The sequence below is a fragment of the Melospiza melodia genome, chromosome 3 (genome assembly GCF_035770615.1).
Source record: "Melospiza melodia melodia isolate bMelMel2 chromosome 3, bMelMel2.pri, whole genome shotgun sequence".
Classification (NCBI taxonomy): Eukaryota; Metazoa; Chordata; class Aves; order Passeriformes; family Passerellidae; genus Melospiza; species Melospiza melodia.
Window position 1 is genome coordinate 138413031 of NC_086196.1, and position 14590 is coordinate 138427620.

Consider the following 14590-nt stretch of genomic DNA (forward strand, 5'->3'; position numbering starts at 1 on the left):
CTATACTCAAAGTATAAGAATATAAATGATAAAATCAATGATATCAAATAAATGACAGCAATAATTATTGTTATCTCCTTTCTCTGTCCCCACCCTGATTTTTGCTGTTGACAGGAGCAGCTTCCCTTCGCCCCAAGTTATCAAAAACTTTATTTTTTTTCTATTTTTTCACTCTTTTATTTATTTCTATTTTAATTTTTTGGAGTCTGTGCTGATTTCCATTTTCCTGGCATGATAAACAACGGGGCTGTCAGAGCAGGGAGCACAGACTGGAAATGTTGGAATTTTAATTTGATTTATTTATTTAAATTCTTCCTTTGACAGCCCGTCCCCAAATATCTCAGTGTTTTTATAAATTTGAATTTATTTACATTTGTTGAGCAGTTTGAAGGGAGTTCATATTTTTTAATGAGTTTGAACCCCACTCGGGGATTTTATTTTGGTTTTTTTTTTTGCTTTTTTCTGAGGTTTGAAGGATTTTAATTGGGGTTTTTTTTGAGGGGGGAATTTTGGTTTGTGATGGTTTGATTTCCATTTTTATTTCCATTTTTATTTTTATTTCCATTTTTTATTTTATTATTTTTTCCATTCAAAAATTCCCAGCAGTTTGATGATGAATCTTTCCACACTCCCAATAAAAACCTGAATTAATCGTCCTGAACTTGGGGGTGCAGATATGAAAACTTTCATTTTATTATTTATTTAAATTCTTCCTTTGTCAGCCTGTCCCCAAATGTCTCAGTATTGATGGAAATTTGAATTTATTTTAATTTTTAGAGCAGCTTGAAGGGAGTTCATATTTTTTAATGAGTTTGAAACCACTCGGGGATTTTATTTTGTTTTTTTTTAATGAAGTTTGAAGGATTTTAATTGGGATTTTTTGAGGGGAAATTGTGTTTTGTGCTGGTTTGATTTCCATTTTTTATTTCCCTTTTTATTTTTATTTTATTTTATTTTATTTCCAGAATTTCCAGCAAGTTGTGATGCTGAAACTTTCTACGCTCCTAATTCCCCATTTCTCAGCAGCAGTGAGGTTTTTTTAATTAATTAATTAATCCTCATTAGACCTCCAGTGATAAAGGGCACAAAAGGAGAAAAAAAAATTATTTTAAACAATTAATTTAATTATTTTAATTTTCTCCCATCCCTTCAGTGAGGTGGGAACTGCTCATCCCAAAGGGATTTTTGTGGGATTTTCCATGGAATCTCTGTGACCCAAAACACCCCCAGACTGCATTAATTACAGCCTAATTAATGAATCAATTCATTAACACAGGCCAGGTTGCGTTAATGGGAATTTCTGTGCATCGTTTCAGCAAAACACCACAGGAAATTTCGCTTTTAATGCTTAAAAACCTCACCTGGAAAATGCCAGAAATTCTTCTTCAGTTCATTTAAAACCCAAAATTTGTGGGTTTTAACCAGAAATCTGATTTTTCCCATGCAGGAGAGGAGTAAAGATTAAATTTTAACATTTAATGCTTAAAAACCTCACCTGGAAAATGCCAGAAATTCTTTTTCAGTTCATTTAAAACCCCAAATTTGTGGGTTTTAACCAGAAATGGGATTTTTCCATGCAGGAGAGGAATAAAGATTAAATTTTAATATTTAATCCTTCAAATTCCTCACCTGGAAAATGCCAGAAATTCTTCCTGAATTCACTTAAAACCCAAAATTTGTGGGTTTTAACCAGAAATGGGATTTTTCCATGCAGCAGAAGAATAAAGGGTAAATTTTACCCTTTAATCCTTAAAAACCTCACCTGGAAAATGCCAGAAATTCTTCTGCAGTTCACTTCAAACCCAAAATTTGTGGGTTTTAACCAGAAATCTGATTTTTCCATGCAGGAGAGGAGTAAAGATTAAATTTTAACATTTAATGCTTAAAAACCTCACCTGGAAAATGCCAGAAATTCTTTTTCAGTTCATTTAAAACCCAAAATTTGTGGGTTTTAACCAGAAATGGGATTTTTCCATGCAGGAGAGGAATAAAAGTTAAAATTTAACATTTAATGCTTGAAAACCTCACCTGGAAAATGCCAGAAATTCTTTTTCAGTTCACTTAAAAGCCAGAATTGGTGGATTTTAAGCAGGAATGGGATTTTTTCCATGCAGGAGAGGAATAAAGATTAAATTTTAATATTTAATGCTTGAAAACCTCACCTGGAAAATGCCAGAAATTCTTTTTCAGTTCACTTAAAAGCCAGAATTGGTGGATTTTAAGCAGGAATGGGATTTTTCCATGCAGGAGAGGAGTAAAGGTTAAATTTTAATATTTAATCCTAAAAACCCTCACCTGAAAGATGTCAGAAATTATTCTCCAGTTCACTTAAAACCCAAAATTTGTGGGTTTTAAGCAGGAATGGGATTTTTCCATGCAGGAGAGGAGTAAAGGTTAAATTTTAATATTTAATCCTTCAAATTCCTCACCGGGAAGGTGCCGGAAATTCTTTTCCAGTTCACTTCAAACCCAAACCTGGTACATTTTAACCAGAAATGGGATTTTTCTCTGCAGGTGTTTGAAGAAGAATTAAATGTTAAATTTTAACCTTGAATTCTTAAAAACCTTCACCTGGAGCACCCCAGAAAACTCCTCCAAGGTCATTGAAAACCCCAAACTTGTTGGTTTGAACCAGAAATGGGATTTTCCCTAAAAACCCCAAACTTGTTGGATTTTGACCAGAAATGGGATTTTCCCTGAAAACCCCAAACTTGTTGGTTTGAACCAGAAATGGGATTTTCCTGCAGGCACTCGGAGAAGAATAAACATTAAATTTTTTGTTTTAATCCTCCAAATCCTCACCCGGAACACCCCAGAAGCTCCTCCCAAGGTCATTTAAACTCGTTGGTTTTGACCAGAAATGGGATTTTTCCTGCAGGTCCTTAGACAAGAATAAACATTGAATTTTTTGTTTTAATCCTCCAAATCCTCACCCAGAACACCCCAGAAGCTCCTCCCGATATCCCTGAAAACCCCAAACTTGTTGATTTTGACCAGAAATGGGATTTTTCCTGCAGGTCCTCGGAGAAGAATAAACATTGAATTTTTCCCTTTAATCCTCAAAATCCTCACCTGGAACACCCCAGAAACTCCTCCGGTATCCCTAAAAACCCCAAATGGGCGGATTTTGAGCAGAAATGGGATTTTTCCTGCAGGTCCTCAGAGAAGAATAAATGTGAAATTTTTCCCTTTAATCCTCAAAATCCTCACCTGGAGCACCCCAGAAACTCCCCCTGATATCCCTGAAACCCCCAAACTTGTTGGATTTTAACCAGAAATGGGATTTTCCCTAAAAACCCCAAACTTGTTGGATTTTAACCAGGAATGGGATTTTCCCTAAAAACCCCAAACTTGTTGGTTTGAACCAGAAATGGGATTTTCCCACAGGCACTCAGAGAAGAATGAACGTGAAATTTTCTCTTTAATCCTCAAAATCCTCACCCGAAACCCCCCAGAAACTCCCCCTGATATCCCTGAAAACCCCAAACTTGTTGATTTTGACCACAAATGGGATTTTCCTGCAGGCACTCAGAGAAGAATAAACATTAAATTTTTTGTTTTAATCCTCCAAATCCTCACCCAGAACACCCCAGAAACTCCTCCCTAGGTCATTTAAACTCGTTGGTTTTGACCAGAAATGGGATTTTTCCTGCAGGTCCTCAGAGAAGAATAAACGTGAAATTTTTCCTTTTAATCCTCAAAATCCTCACCTGGAACCCCCCCAGAAACTCCTCCCGATATCCCTGAAACCCCAAACTTGTTGGTTTGAACCAGAAATGGGATTTTCCCTAAAAACCCCAAACTCGTTGGTTTGAACCAGAAATGGGATTTTCCCTAAAAACCCCAAACTTGTTGGTTTGAACCAGAAATGGGATTTTCCCTAAAAACCCCAAACTTGTTGGTTTGAACCAGAAATGGGATTTTCCCGCAGGCACTCAGAGAAGAATGAACGTGAAATTTTCTCTTTAATCCTCCAAATCCTCACCTGGAACACCCCAGAAACTCCTCCTGATATCCCTGAAACCCCAAACTTGTTGGTTTGAACCAGAAATGGGATTTTCCCTGAAAACCCCAAACTTGTTGGTTTGAACCAGAAATGGGATTTTCCCTAAAAACCCCAAACTTGTTGGTTTGAACCAGAAATGGGATTTTCCTGCAGGTCCTCAGAGAAGAATGAATGTGAAATTTTTCCCTTTAATCCTCAAAATCCTCACCTGGAGCACCCCAGAAACTCCTCCCAAGGTCATTGAAAACCCCAAACTTGTTGGTTTTAACCAGAAATGGGATTTTTCCCGCAGGTCCTTAGAGAAGAATAAACATTGAATTTTTTGTTTTAATCCTCCAAATCCTCACCTGGAACCCCCCAGAAACTCCTCCCGATATCCCTGAAACCCCCAAACTTGTTGGTTTTAACCAGAAATGGGATTTTCCCTGAAAACCCCAAACTTGTTGATTTTGACCAGAAATGGGATTTTCCCGCAGGTCCTCACAGAAGAATGAATGTGAAATTTTTCCCTTTAATCCTCAAAATCCTCACCTGGAGCACCCCAGAAACTCCCCCTGATATCCCTGAAACCCCAAACTTGTTGGTTTGAACCAGAAATGGGATTTTCCCTAAAAACCCCAAACTTGTTGGTTTGAACCAGAAATGGGATTTTCCCACAGGCACTCAGAGAAGAATGAATGTGAAATTTTCTCTTTAATCCTCCAAATTCTCACCTGGAGCACCCCAGAAACTCCCCCTGATATCCCTGAAAACCCCAAACTCGTTGGTTTTAACCAGAAATGGGGTTTTCCTGCAGGCACTCGGAGAAGAATAAACATTAAATTTTTTGTTTTAATCCTCCAAATCCTCACCCAGAACACCCCAGAAGCTCCTCCCAAGGTCATTTAAACTTGTTGGTTTTGACCAGAAATGGGATTTTTCCTGCAGGTCCTTAGACAAGAATAAACATTGAATTTTTCCCTTTAATCCTCAAAAATCCTCACCTGGAACCCCCCAGAAACTCCTCCAAGGTCATTGAAAACCCCAAACTTGTTGGTTTTGACCAGAAATGGGATTTTCCCTAAAAACCCCAAACTCGTTGGTTTGAACCAGAAATGGGATTTTCCCTGAAAACCCCAAACTTGTTGGTTTGAACCAGAAATGGGATTTTCCCTAAAAACCCCAAACTTGTTGGTTTTAACCAGAAATGGGATTTTTCCTAAAAACCCCAAACTTGTTGGTTTTGAGCAGAAATGGGATTTTTTCCCGCAGGTACTCAGAGAAAAATAAACATTGAATTTTTTGTTTTAATCCTCCAAATCCTCACCTGGAACCCCCCAGAAACTCCCCCCGATATCCCTGAAAACCCCAAACTCGTTGGTTTGAACCAGAAATGGGATTTTCCCTAAAAACCCCAAACTTGTTGGTTTGAACCAGAAATGGGATTTTCCCTGCAGCGCACTCGGAGAAGAATAAACATTGAATTTTTCCCTTTAATCCTCAAAATCCTCACCTGGAACCCCCCAGAAACTCCTCCCAAGGTCATTGAAAACCCCAAACTTGTTGGTTTTAACCAGAAATGGGATTTTCCCTGAAAACCCCAAACTTGTTGGTTTGAACCAGAAATGGGATTTTCCCTAAAAACCCCAAAACTCGTTGGTTTGAACCAGAAATGGGATTTTTCCCTAAAAACCCCAAACTTGTTGGTTTGAACCAGAAATGGGATTTTCCCCACAGGTCCTCGGAGAAGAATAAACATTGAATTTTTCCTTTTAATCCTCAAAATCCTCACCTGGAGCACCCCAGAAACTCCCCCCGATATCCCTGAAAACCCCAAACTTGTTGGTTTTGACCAGAAATGGGATTTTCCCTAAAAACCCCAAACTTGTTGATTTTAACCAGAAATGGGATTTTTCCTGCAGGTCCTCAGAGAAGAATAAACATTGAATTTTTCCCTTTAATCCTCCAAATCCTCACCCGGAACACCCCAGAAACTCCTCCTGATATCCCTGAAACCCCAAACTTGTTGGTTTGAACCAGAAATGGGATTTTCCCTGAAACCCCAAACTTGTTGGTTTTAACCAGAAATGGGATTTTCCCTAAAAACCCCAAACTCGTTGGTTTGAACCAGAAATGGGGATTTTCCCCTAAAAACCCCAAACTTGTTGGTTTGAACCAGAAATGGGATTTTCCCACAGGCACTCAGAGAAGAATGAATGTGAAATTTTCTCTTTAATCCTCCAAATCCTCACCTGGAACACCCCAGGAAATTCCTCCTGATATCCCTGAAACCCCAAACTTGTTGATTTTAACCAGAAATGGGATTTTCCCTAAAAACCCCAAACTTGTTGATTTTAACCAGAAATGGGATTTTGCCCGCAGGTACTCGGAGAAGAATAAATGTGAAATTTTTCCCTTTAATCCTCCAAAATCCTCACCCAGAACACCCCAGAAGCTCCTCCCAAGGTCATTTAAACTTGTTGGTTTTGACCAGAAATGGGATTTTTCCTGCAGGTCCTCAGATATTTTTCCTGCAGGTCCTCAGAGAAGAATGAACATTGAATTTTTCCCTTTAATCCTCAAAATCCTCACCTGGAGCACCCCAGAAATTCCTCCTGATATCCCTGAAAACCCCAAACTGTCGGTTTTAACCAGAAATGGGATTTTCCCTGAAAACCCCAAACTTGTTGGTTTTGAACCAGAAATGGGATTTTCCCTGCAGGTCCTCAGAGAAGAATGAACGTGAAATTTTTCCCTTTAATCCTCCAAATTCTCACCTGGAGCACCCCAGAAACTCCTCCCGATATCCCTGAAAACCCAAACTTGTTGGTTTTGACCAGAAATGGATTTTCCCTGAAACCCCAAACTTGTTGATTTTGACCAGAAATGGGATTTTCCCCACAGGTCCTCGGAGAAGAATAAACATTGAATTTTTCCCTTTAATCCTCCAAATCCTCACCCGGAACCCCCCAGAAACTCCTCCCAAGGTCATTGAAAACCCCAAACTCGTTGGTTTTAACCAGAAATGGGATTTTCCTAAAAACCCCAAACTTGTTGGTTTTGACCAGAAATGGATTTTCCCTGAAAACCCCAAACTTGTTGGTTTGAACCAGAAATGGGATTTTCCCACAGGCACTCAGAGAAGAATGAACGTGAAATTTTCTCTTTAATCCTCCAAATCCTCACCTGGAACCCCCCAGAAATTCCTCCTGATATCCCTGAAAACCCCAAACTTGTTGGTTTGAACCAGAAATGGGATTTTCCCTAAAAACCCAAACCGGTGGATTTTAACCAGGAATGGGATTTTGCCCGCAGGTACTCGGAGCGGAGCCGCACGCGCTGCGTGGGCATCACCATCGAGACGCGGCCGGATTACTGCCTGCGGCCGCACCTGAGCGCCATGCTGGGCTACGGCTGCACGCGGCTGGAGATCGGCGTGCAGAGCGTCTACGAGGACGTGGCCCGGGACACCAACAGGTGAGGGACACCAATCCAGGGCAGGGACACCAATCCATGGCAGGGACACCATGGACAGGGCAGGGACACCTTCATGGGGACACCTTCATGGCTCTGGGGACACCATGGACAGGGCAGGGACAGCGTCCCAGCTGGGCTACGGCTGCACGCGGCTGGAGATCGGCGTGCAGAGCGTCTACGAGGACGTGGCCCGGGACACCAACAGGTGAGGGACACCTTCATGGTCTGGGACACCATCCTGGGGCAGGGGACACCTTCATGGCTCTGGGGACACCATGGACAGGGCAGGGACAGCGTCCCAGCTGGGCTACGGCTGCACGCGGCTGGAGATCGGCGTGCAGAGCGTCTGCGAGGACGTGGCCCGGGACACCAACAGGTGAGGGACACCATCCTGGGTCTGGGGACACCATCCTGGGTCTGGGGACACCATGGACAGGGCAGGGACACCTTCATGGGTCTGGGGACACCGTCCCAGCTGGGCTACGGCTGCACGCGGCTGGAGATCGGCGTGCAGAGCGTCTGCGAGGACGTGGCCAGGGACACCAATCCAGGGCAGGGACACCATGGACAGGGCAGGGACACCAATCCAGGGCAGGGACACCAATCCAGGGCAGGGACACCATGGACAGGGCCGGGACACCTTCCCAGGGCAGGGACACCATGGACAGGGCAGGGACACCTTCATGGGGACACCATCCCAGGGCAGGGACACCATGGACAGGGCAGGGACACCAATCCAGGGCAGGGACACCGTCCCAGGGAATCCATTCCAACTGGCCAGGGACACCAGCAGGCCAGGGACACCATCCCAGGTCAGGGACACCATCCCAGGTCAGGGACACCATCCCAGGGACACCCAGCAGGCCAGGGGCTCCATCCCACGTCAGGGACACCATCCCAGGGATCCCAGCTGGCCAGGGACACCATCCCAGGTCAAGGCCTCCATCCCAAGTCAGGGACTCCATTCTGGGGAATCCCAGCTGGTCAGGGACACCCAACAGGTCAGGGACACCATCCCAGGTCAGGGACACCATCCCAGGGACACCATCCCAGGTCAGGGACACCATCCCAGGGACACCATCCCAGGTCAGGGACACCATCCCAGGTCAGGGACACCATCCCAGGGACACCATCCCAGGTCAGGGGCACCATCCCAGGGACACCATCCCAGGTCAGGGCCACCATCCCAGGGACACCATCCCAGGTCAGGGACACCATCCCAGGAACACCATTCCAGGGAGACCATTCCAGGTCAGGGACACCATCCCAGGTCAGGGACACCATCCCAGGAACACCATCCCAGGTCAGGGACACCATCCCAGGGACACCATCCCAGGTCAGGGACACCATCCCAGGAACACCATCCCAGGAGACCATTCCAGGTCAGGGACACCATCCCAGGTCAAGGGCACCATCCCAGGGACACCATCCCAGGGACACCATTCCAGGTCAGGGACACCATCCCAGGTCGGGGACACCATCCCAGGGACACCATCCCAGGTCAGGGACACCATCTCAGGTCAGGGACACCATCCCAGGTCAGGGACACCATCCCAGGAACACCATTCCAGGGACACCATCCCAGGCCAGGGACACCATCCCAGGAACACCATTCCAGGTCAAGGGCACCATCCCAGGTCAGGGACACCATCCCAGGAACACCATCCCAGGTCAGGGACACCATCCCAGGACACCATCCCAGGTCAGGGACACCATCCCAGGAACACCATTCCAGGGAGACCATTCCAGGTCAGGGACACCATCCCAGGTCAGGGACACCATCCCAGGCCAGGGACACCATCCCAGGCCAGGGACACCATCCAGGTCAGGGACACCATCCCAGGGACACCAGCAGGCCAGGGGCTCCATCCCAGGTCAGGGACACCATCCCAGGTCAGGGACAGCATTCCAGGGACACCCAGCAGGCCAGGGGCTCCATCCCACGTCAGGGACACCATCCCAGGGAATCCCAGCTGGCCAGGGACACCATCCCAGGTCAAGGCCTCCATCCCAAGTCAGGGACTCCATTCTGGGGAATCCCAGCTGGTCAGGGACACCCAACAGGTCAGGGACACCATCCCAGGTCAGGGACACCCAACAGGTCAGGGACACCATCCCAGGTCAGGGACACCATCCCAGGACACCATCCCAGGGACACCATCCCAGGTCAGGGACACCATCCCAGGTCAGGGACACCATCCCAGGTCAGAGACACCATTCCAGGTCAGGGACACCATCCCAGGGACACCATCCCAGGTCAGGGACACCATCCCAGGTCAGGGACACCATCCCAGGTCAGGGGCACCATTCCAGGTCAGGGACACCATCCCAGGTCAGGGACACCATCCCAGGTCAGGGACACCATCCCAGGGACACCATTCCAGGGACACCAACAGGTCAGGGCCACCATTCCAGGGAATCCCAACAGGTCAGGGACACCAACAGGTCAGGGACACCATCCCAGGTCGGGGACACCATCCCAGGTCAGGGACACCATCCCAGGTCAGGGCACCATTCCAGGTCAGGGGCACCATTCCAGGGACACCATCCAGGGACACCATCCCAGGCCAGGGACACCATCCCAGGCCAGGGACACCATCCCAGGCCAGGGACACCATTCCAGGGACACCAACAGGCCAGGGGCTCCATCCCACGTCAGGGACACCATCCCGGGGAATCCCAGCTGGCCAGGGACACCATCCCAGGTCAAGGCCTCCATCCCAAGTCAGGGGACTCCATTCTGGGAATCCCAGCTGGTCAGGGACACCCAACAGGTCAGGGACACCATCCCAGGTCAGGGGCACCATCCCAGGTCAGGGCACCATCCCAGGTCAGGGGCACCATCCCAGGTCAGGGACACCATCCCAGGGACACCATCCCAGGTCAGGGACACCATTCCAGGTCAAGGGCACCATTCCAGGTCAGGGAGTTGGGAATGGAATTGGAATTGAAACTGGAAATGGAAATTCAAATGGAAATGGAATTCCAGTAGGGAGGAATTGGAATTGGGAATCGGAATTGGAAATGGAAATGGAATTCCAATAGACAGGAATTGGAGGTGGAATTGGAATTGGAAATGGAATTCCAGGAGTTGGGAGGAATTGAAACTGGAATTGGAATTGGAAATGAATGGGGATTGGAATTGGGAATTGGAATTGGAATTGGAATTCCAGTAGGGAGGAATTGGGGAGGAATTGGAATTGGAAATGGAAATGGAATTGTGGTTGGAATTGAAATTGGAAATGGATTTGGAATTGGAATTAGAATTGGAATTCCAATAGGGAGGAATTGGAAATGGAATAGGAAATGGAATTGGATTGGAAATGGAATTGGGAATGGAATTGGGAATGGAGTGGGGAATTGGGATTGGAAATGGAATTGGGAATGGAATTGGGAATGGAGTGGGGAATTGGGATGGGATTGGAGTTGGAATTCCAATAGGGAGGAATTGAATTCCAGGAGTTGGGAGGAATTGAAACTGGAATTGGAATTGGAAATGGAATGGGGGATTGGAATTGGGAATTGGAATTGGACTTGGAATTCCAGTTGGGAGGAATTGGAGTTGGACTTGGATTTGGAGTTGGGAATGGAATTGGAAATGGAAATGGAAATGGAAATTAAAATGGAAATGGAATTCCAGTAGGGAGGAATTGGAATGGGAATTGGAGTTGAAGTTGGAGCTGGAATTGGAAATGGAAACAGAAATAGGACTGGAATTTGAAATGGAATTCCAGTTGGGAGGAATTGGGAATTGGAAATAAAATTGGGAATTGGAATTGGAGTTGGAATTGGAAATGAAATGTGAAATGGGAATGGAAATTGAAATGGAATTCCAGTAGGGAGGAATTGGAATTGGGAATTGGAATAGGAAATGGAAATGGAATTCCAATAGACAGGAATTGGAGGTGGAATTGGAATTGGAAATGGAATTCCAGTAGGGAGGAATTGGAATTGGAATTGGAATTGGAAATTAATTGGAATTGGGAATTGGAAATGGAATGGAATTGTTATTGGAATTGGAATGGGAATTCCAATTGGCAGGAATTGGAATTGGAATAGAATTAGAAATGGAATTGGAATTCGAATTCGAATAAGAAGGAATGGAAATCTGGAGTTGGGAGGAATTGGAATTGGAATGAATTGGAAATGGAAAATTGGAAATGGAATTGGAGTTGGAATTCCAATAGGGAGGAATTGGAATTCCAGGAGTTGGGAGGAATTGGGAATGGAGATGGAAATGGAATTGGAATTGGAAATGGAATTAAAAATTGGAATTGGAATTGCAAATGGAAATGAAATTCCAATTGGGAGGAATTGGAATTAGAATTGGAAATGAATTCCAATTCCCCCTTTTTTCCTTTTTTTTTTTTCCTTTTTCTTTCCTTTTTTCCCTTTATTTTTCCCCTTTTTCTTCCCCTTTTTTTTCCTTTTTTCCCCCCTTTTTTTTCCCTTTTCTTCCCTTTTTTCCCTTTTCTTTCCCTCCCCCCCTTTTTTTCCCCTTTCTTTCCCCTGTTTTTCTCTTTTTATTTCCTTTCCATTTTTCCCTTTTTCCCCCTTTCTTTCCCTTTTTCCCCCTTTCCCCTTTCCCCCCCTTTTTTTCCCCTTTTTCCCCCTTTTTTTCCCCTTTCTTTCCACTTTTTCCCTTTGTTTTTTCCTTTTTCCCCCTTTTTTCCCTTTTTTTCCTTTTCCTTCCCTTTTTTCCTTTTTTTACATTTTTTCCCTTTATTTTTTCTTCCCTTTTTTCCTCTTTTTTTCCCCCTTTTCCCCCCTTTCTTTCCCCTTTTCTTCCCCTTTTTCTTCCCTTTTTTTCCTCTTTTTTCCTTTCCTTTTTTTCCCCTTTTTCCCCCTTTTTCCACCCTTTTTCCCCCTTTTTTTCCCTTTTTCTTCCCCTTTTTTCCTTTTTCCCCTTTTTTTCCCCTTTTTTTTCCCCTTTTTTTCCCCTTTTTTTTCCCTTCTTCTTCCCTTTTTCCTTTTTTCCATTTTCCCCCCTTTTCCCCCCTTTTTTCCCCTTTTTCTTCCCCTTTTTCTTTCCCTTTTTCCCCCCTTTCTTTCCCCTTTTTTCCCTCTTTTTTTCTTTTCCTTTTTCCCCCTTTTTCCCCCCTTTTCTTCCCTTTTTTCCTTTTTCCCCCTTTTTGCCCCCTTTTTCCCCTTTCTTTCCACTTTTCCCCTTTTTCCCTTTGTTTTTTCCTTTTTTCCCCCTTTCTTCCCTTTTTTTTCCTTTTCTTACATTTTTTCCCTTTATTTTTTCTTCTTTTTTTCCTCTTTTTTCCCCCTTTTCCCCCCTTTCTTTCCCCCTTTTCTTCCCCTTTTTCTTCCCTTCTTTTCCTCTTTTTTTCCTTTCCTTTTTTCCTCTTTTTCCACCCGTTTCCCCTTTTTTTCCCTTTTTCTTCCCCTTTCTTCCCCTTTTTTCCCCTTTTTTTCCCTTTTTCCCCTTTTTCCCCCTTTTTTTTCCCTTTTTTTCCCCCTTTTTCCCCTTTTTTCCCCTTTTTCTTCCCTTTTTTCCTTTTTTCCATTTTCCCCCCTTTTCCCCCTTTTTCTCCCCTTTTTCCCCTTTTTCTTCCCCTTTTTTCCCCTTTTTTCCCCCTTTTTCCCCTTTTTTCATTTTTTCCCTTTTTTCTCTTTTTTTTCCTTTTTTCCATTTTTCCCCTTTATTTTTCCCTTTTTTCTTTCCTTTTTTCCTTTTTTCCCCTTTTTTCCCCTCTTTTTTCCCCCCTTTCTTTCCCCTTTTTTTTCCTCTTTTTTTCTTTCCCTTTTTCCCCTTTTTCCCCCCTTTCTTCCCCCCTTTTTCCCCGTTTTTTCCACCTTTATTTTTTCCCCCTTTTTTCCCCCTTTCTTCCCCTTTTTCCCTCCCTTTTTCCCCCATTTTTTCCCCCTTTTCTTCCCTTTTTTTCCCCTTTTTTTCCTTTCCCTTTTTTCCCTTTTTCCCTTTTCCCCCTTTCTTTCCCTTCCCCCCCCTTTTTCCCTTTTTCCCCCTTTTCCCCCCTTTTCCCCCCTTTTTTCCCCTTTCTTTCCCTTTTTTCCCCCTTTTTCCCTTTTTTCTTTTTTTTCCTTTTTTCCCGTTTTTTTCCCTTTTTTTCCCTTTCTTCCCTTTTTTCCCTTTATTTTTCCCTTTTTCTTCCCCTTTTTTCCTTTTTCCCCCTTTTTTTTCCTTTTCTTCCCCTTTTTCCCTTTTCTTTCCCCTTTTTCCTTTTTTCCTTTTTTTTTCCCTTTTTTCCTTTTTTTCCATTTCCCCCCCCCTTTTCCCCCCTTTTCCCCCTTTTTTCCCCGTTTATTTTTCCCCTTTTTTTCCGCTTTTTTTCCCCTTTATTTTCCCCCCTTTTCTTCCCTTTTTTCCCCCTTTTCCCCTTTTTTTTTCATTTTTTCCCTTTTTCCCTTTTTTCCCCCCTTTTCTTCCCTTTTTTCCTTTTTTCCCCTTTTTTCCCCTCTTTTTTTCCCCCTTTCTTTCCCCTTTTTTTCCTCTTTTTGTTTCCTTTCCTTTTTTCCCCTTTTTTCCCCTTTTTCTTCCCTTTTTTTTCCTTTTTCCCCCCCTTTCTTCCCCTTTATTTTTCCCCCTTTTTCCCCTCTCTCTTCCCTTTTTTCCCCTTTATTTTTCCCCCTTTTCCCCTTTTTTCATTTTTTCCTCTTTTTTTTTCCTTTCCCTTTTTTCCCTTTTTTCTCCTTTTTTCCCCTTTTTCTTCCCTTTTCCCCCTTTTCCCCCCTTTTATCCTCTTTTTTCCCCTTTATTTTCCCCCCTTTTTCCCCCTTTCTTCCCCTTTTTCCCCCTTTTTTCCCCCTTTTCTTCCCTTTTTTTTCCTTTTTCCCCCATTTCCCCCCCACCATTTTCCCCCCATTTTTCCCCATTTCCCTGACGCGTGTCCGTCCGTCCGTCCGTCCGTCCGTCCGCAGGGGCCACACGGTCCGTGCTGTCTGTGAGTGTTTCCACCTGGCCAAGGACGCGGGGTTCAAGGTGGTGGCGCACATGATGCCCGACCTGCCCAACGTGGGGCTCGACCGCGACCTCGAGCAGTTCTACGTGAGTATTTGTTTGGTTTTATTTCATTTTTATTTCATTCGTTTTATAGCCTTTTCTCCCCTTTTTATTTCAAAAACCTCCATTCTCACATTTCCCCCGTTTTATTTAAAAAAAAA

At 44.4% G+C, this 14590-nt stretch overlaps 1 protein-coding gene across 1 annotated transcript in view; it reads left to right on the plus strand.

The window, feature by feature from the left end:
- The window catches only part of ELP3 (elongator acetyltransferase complex subunit 3), a 420642-nt gene that overhangs the window by 309150 nt on the left and 96902 nt on the right, over nucleotides 1-14590 (plus strand). Inside the window, exons 17-18 of the mRNA XM_063153391.1 lie at nucleotides 7301-7462; nucleotides 14348-14474. Of these exons, the coding sequence (XP_063009461.1) occupies nucleotides 7301-7462; nucleotides 14348-14474 (289 nt within the window). The remainder of the gene's footprint in view (nucleotides 1-7300; nucleotides 7463-14347; nucleotides 14475-14590) is intronic.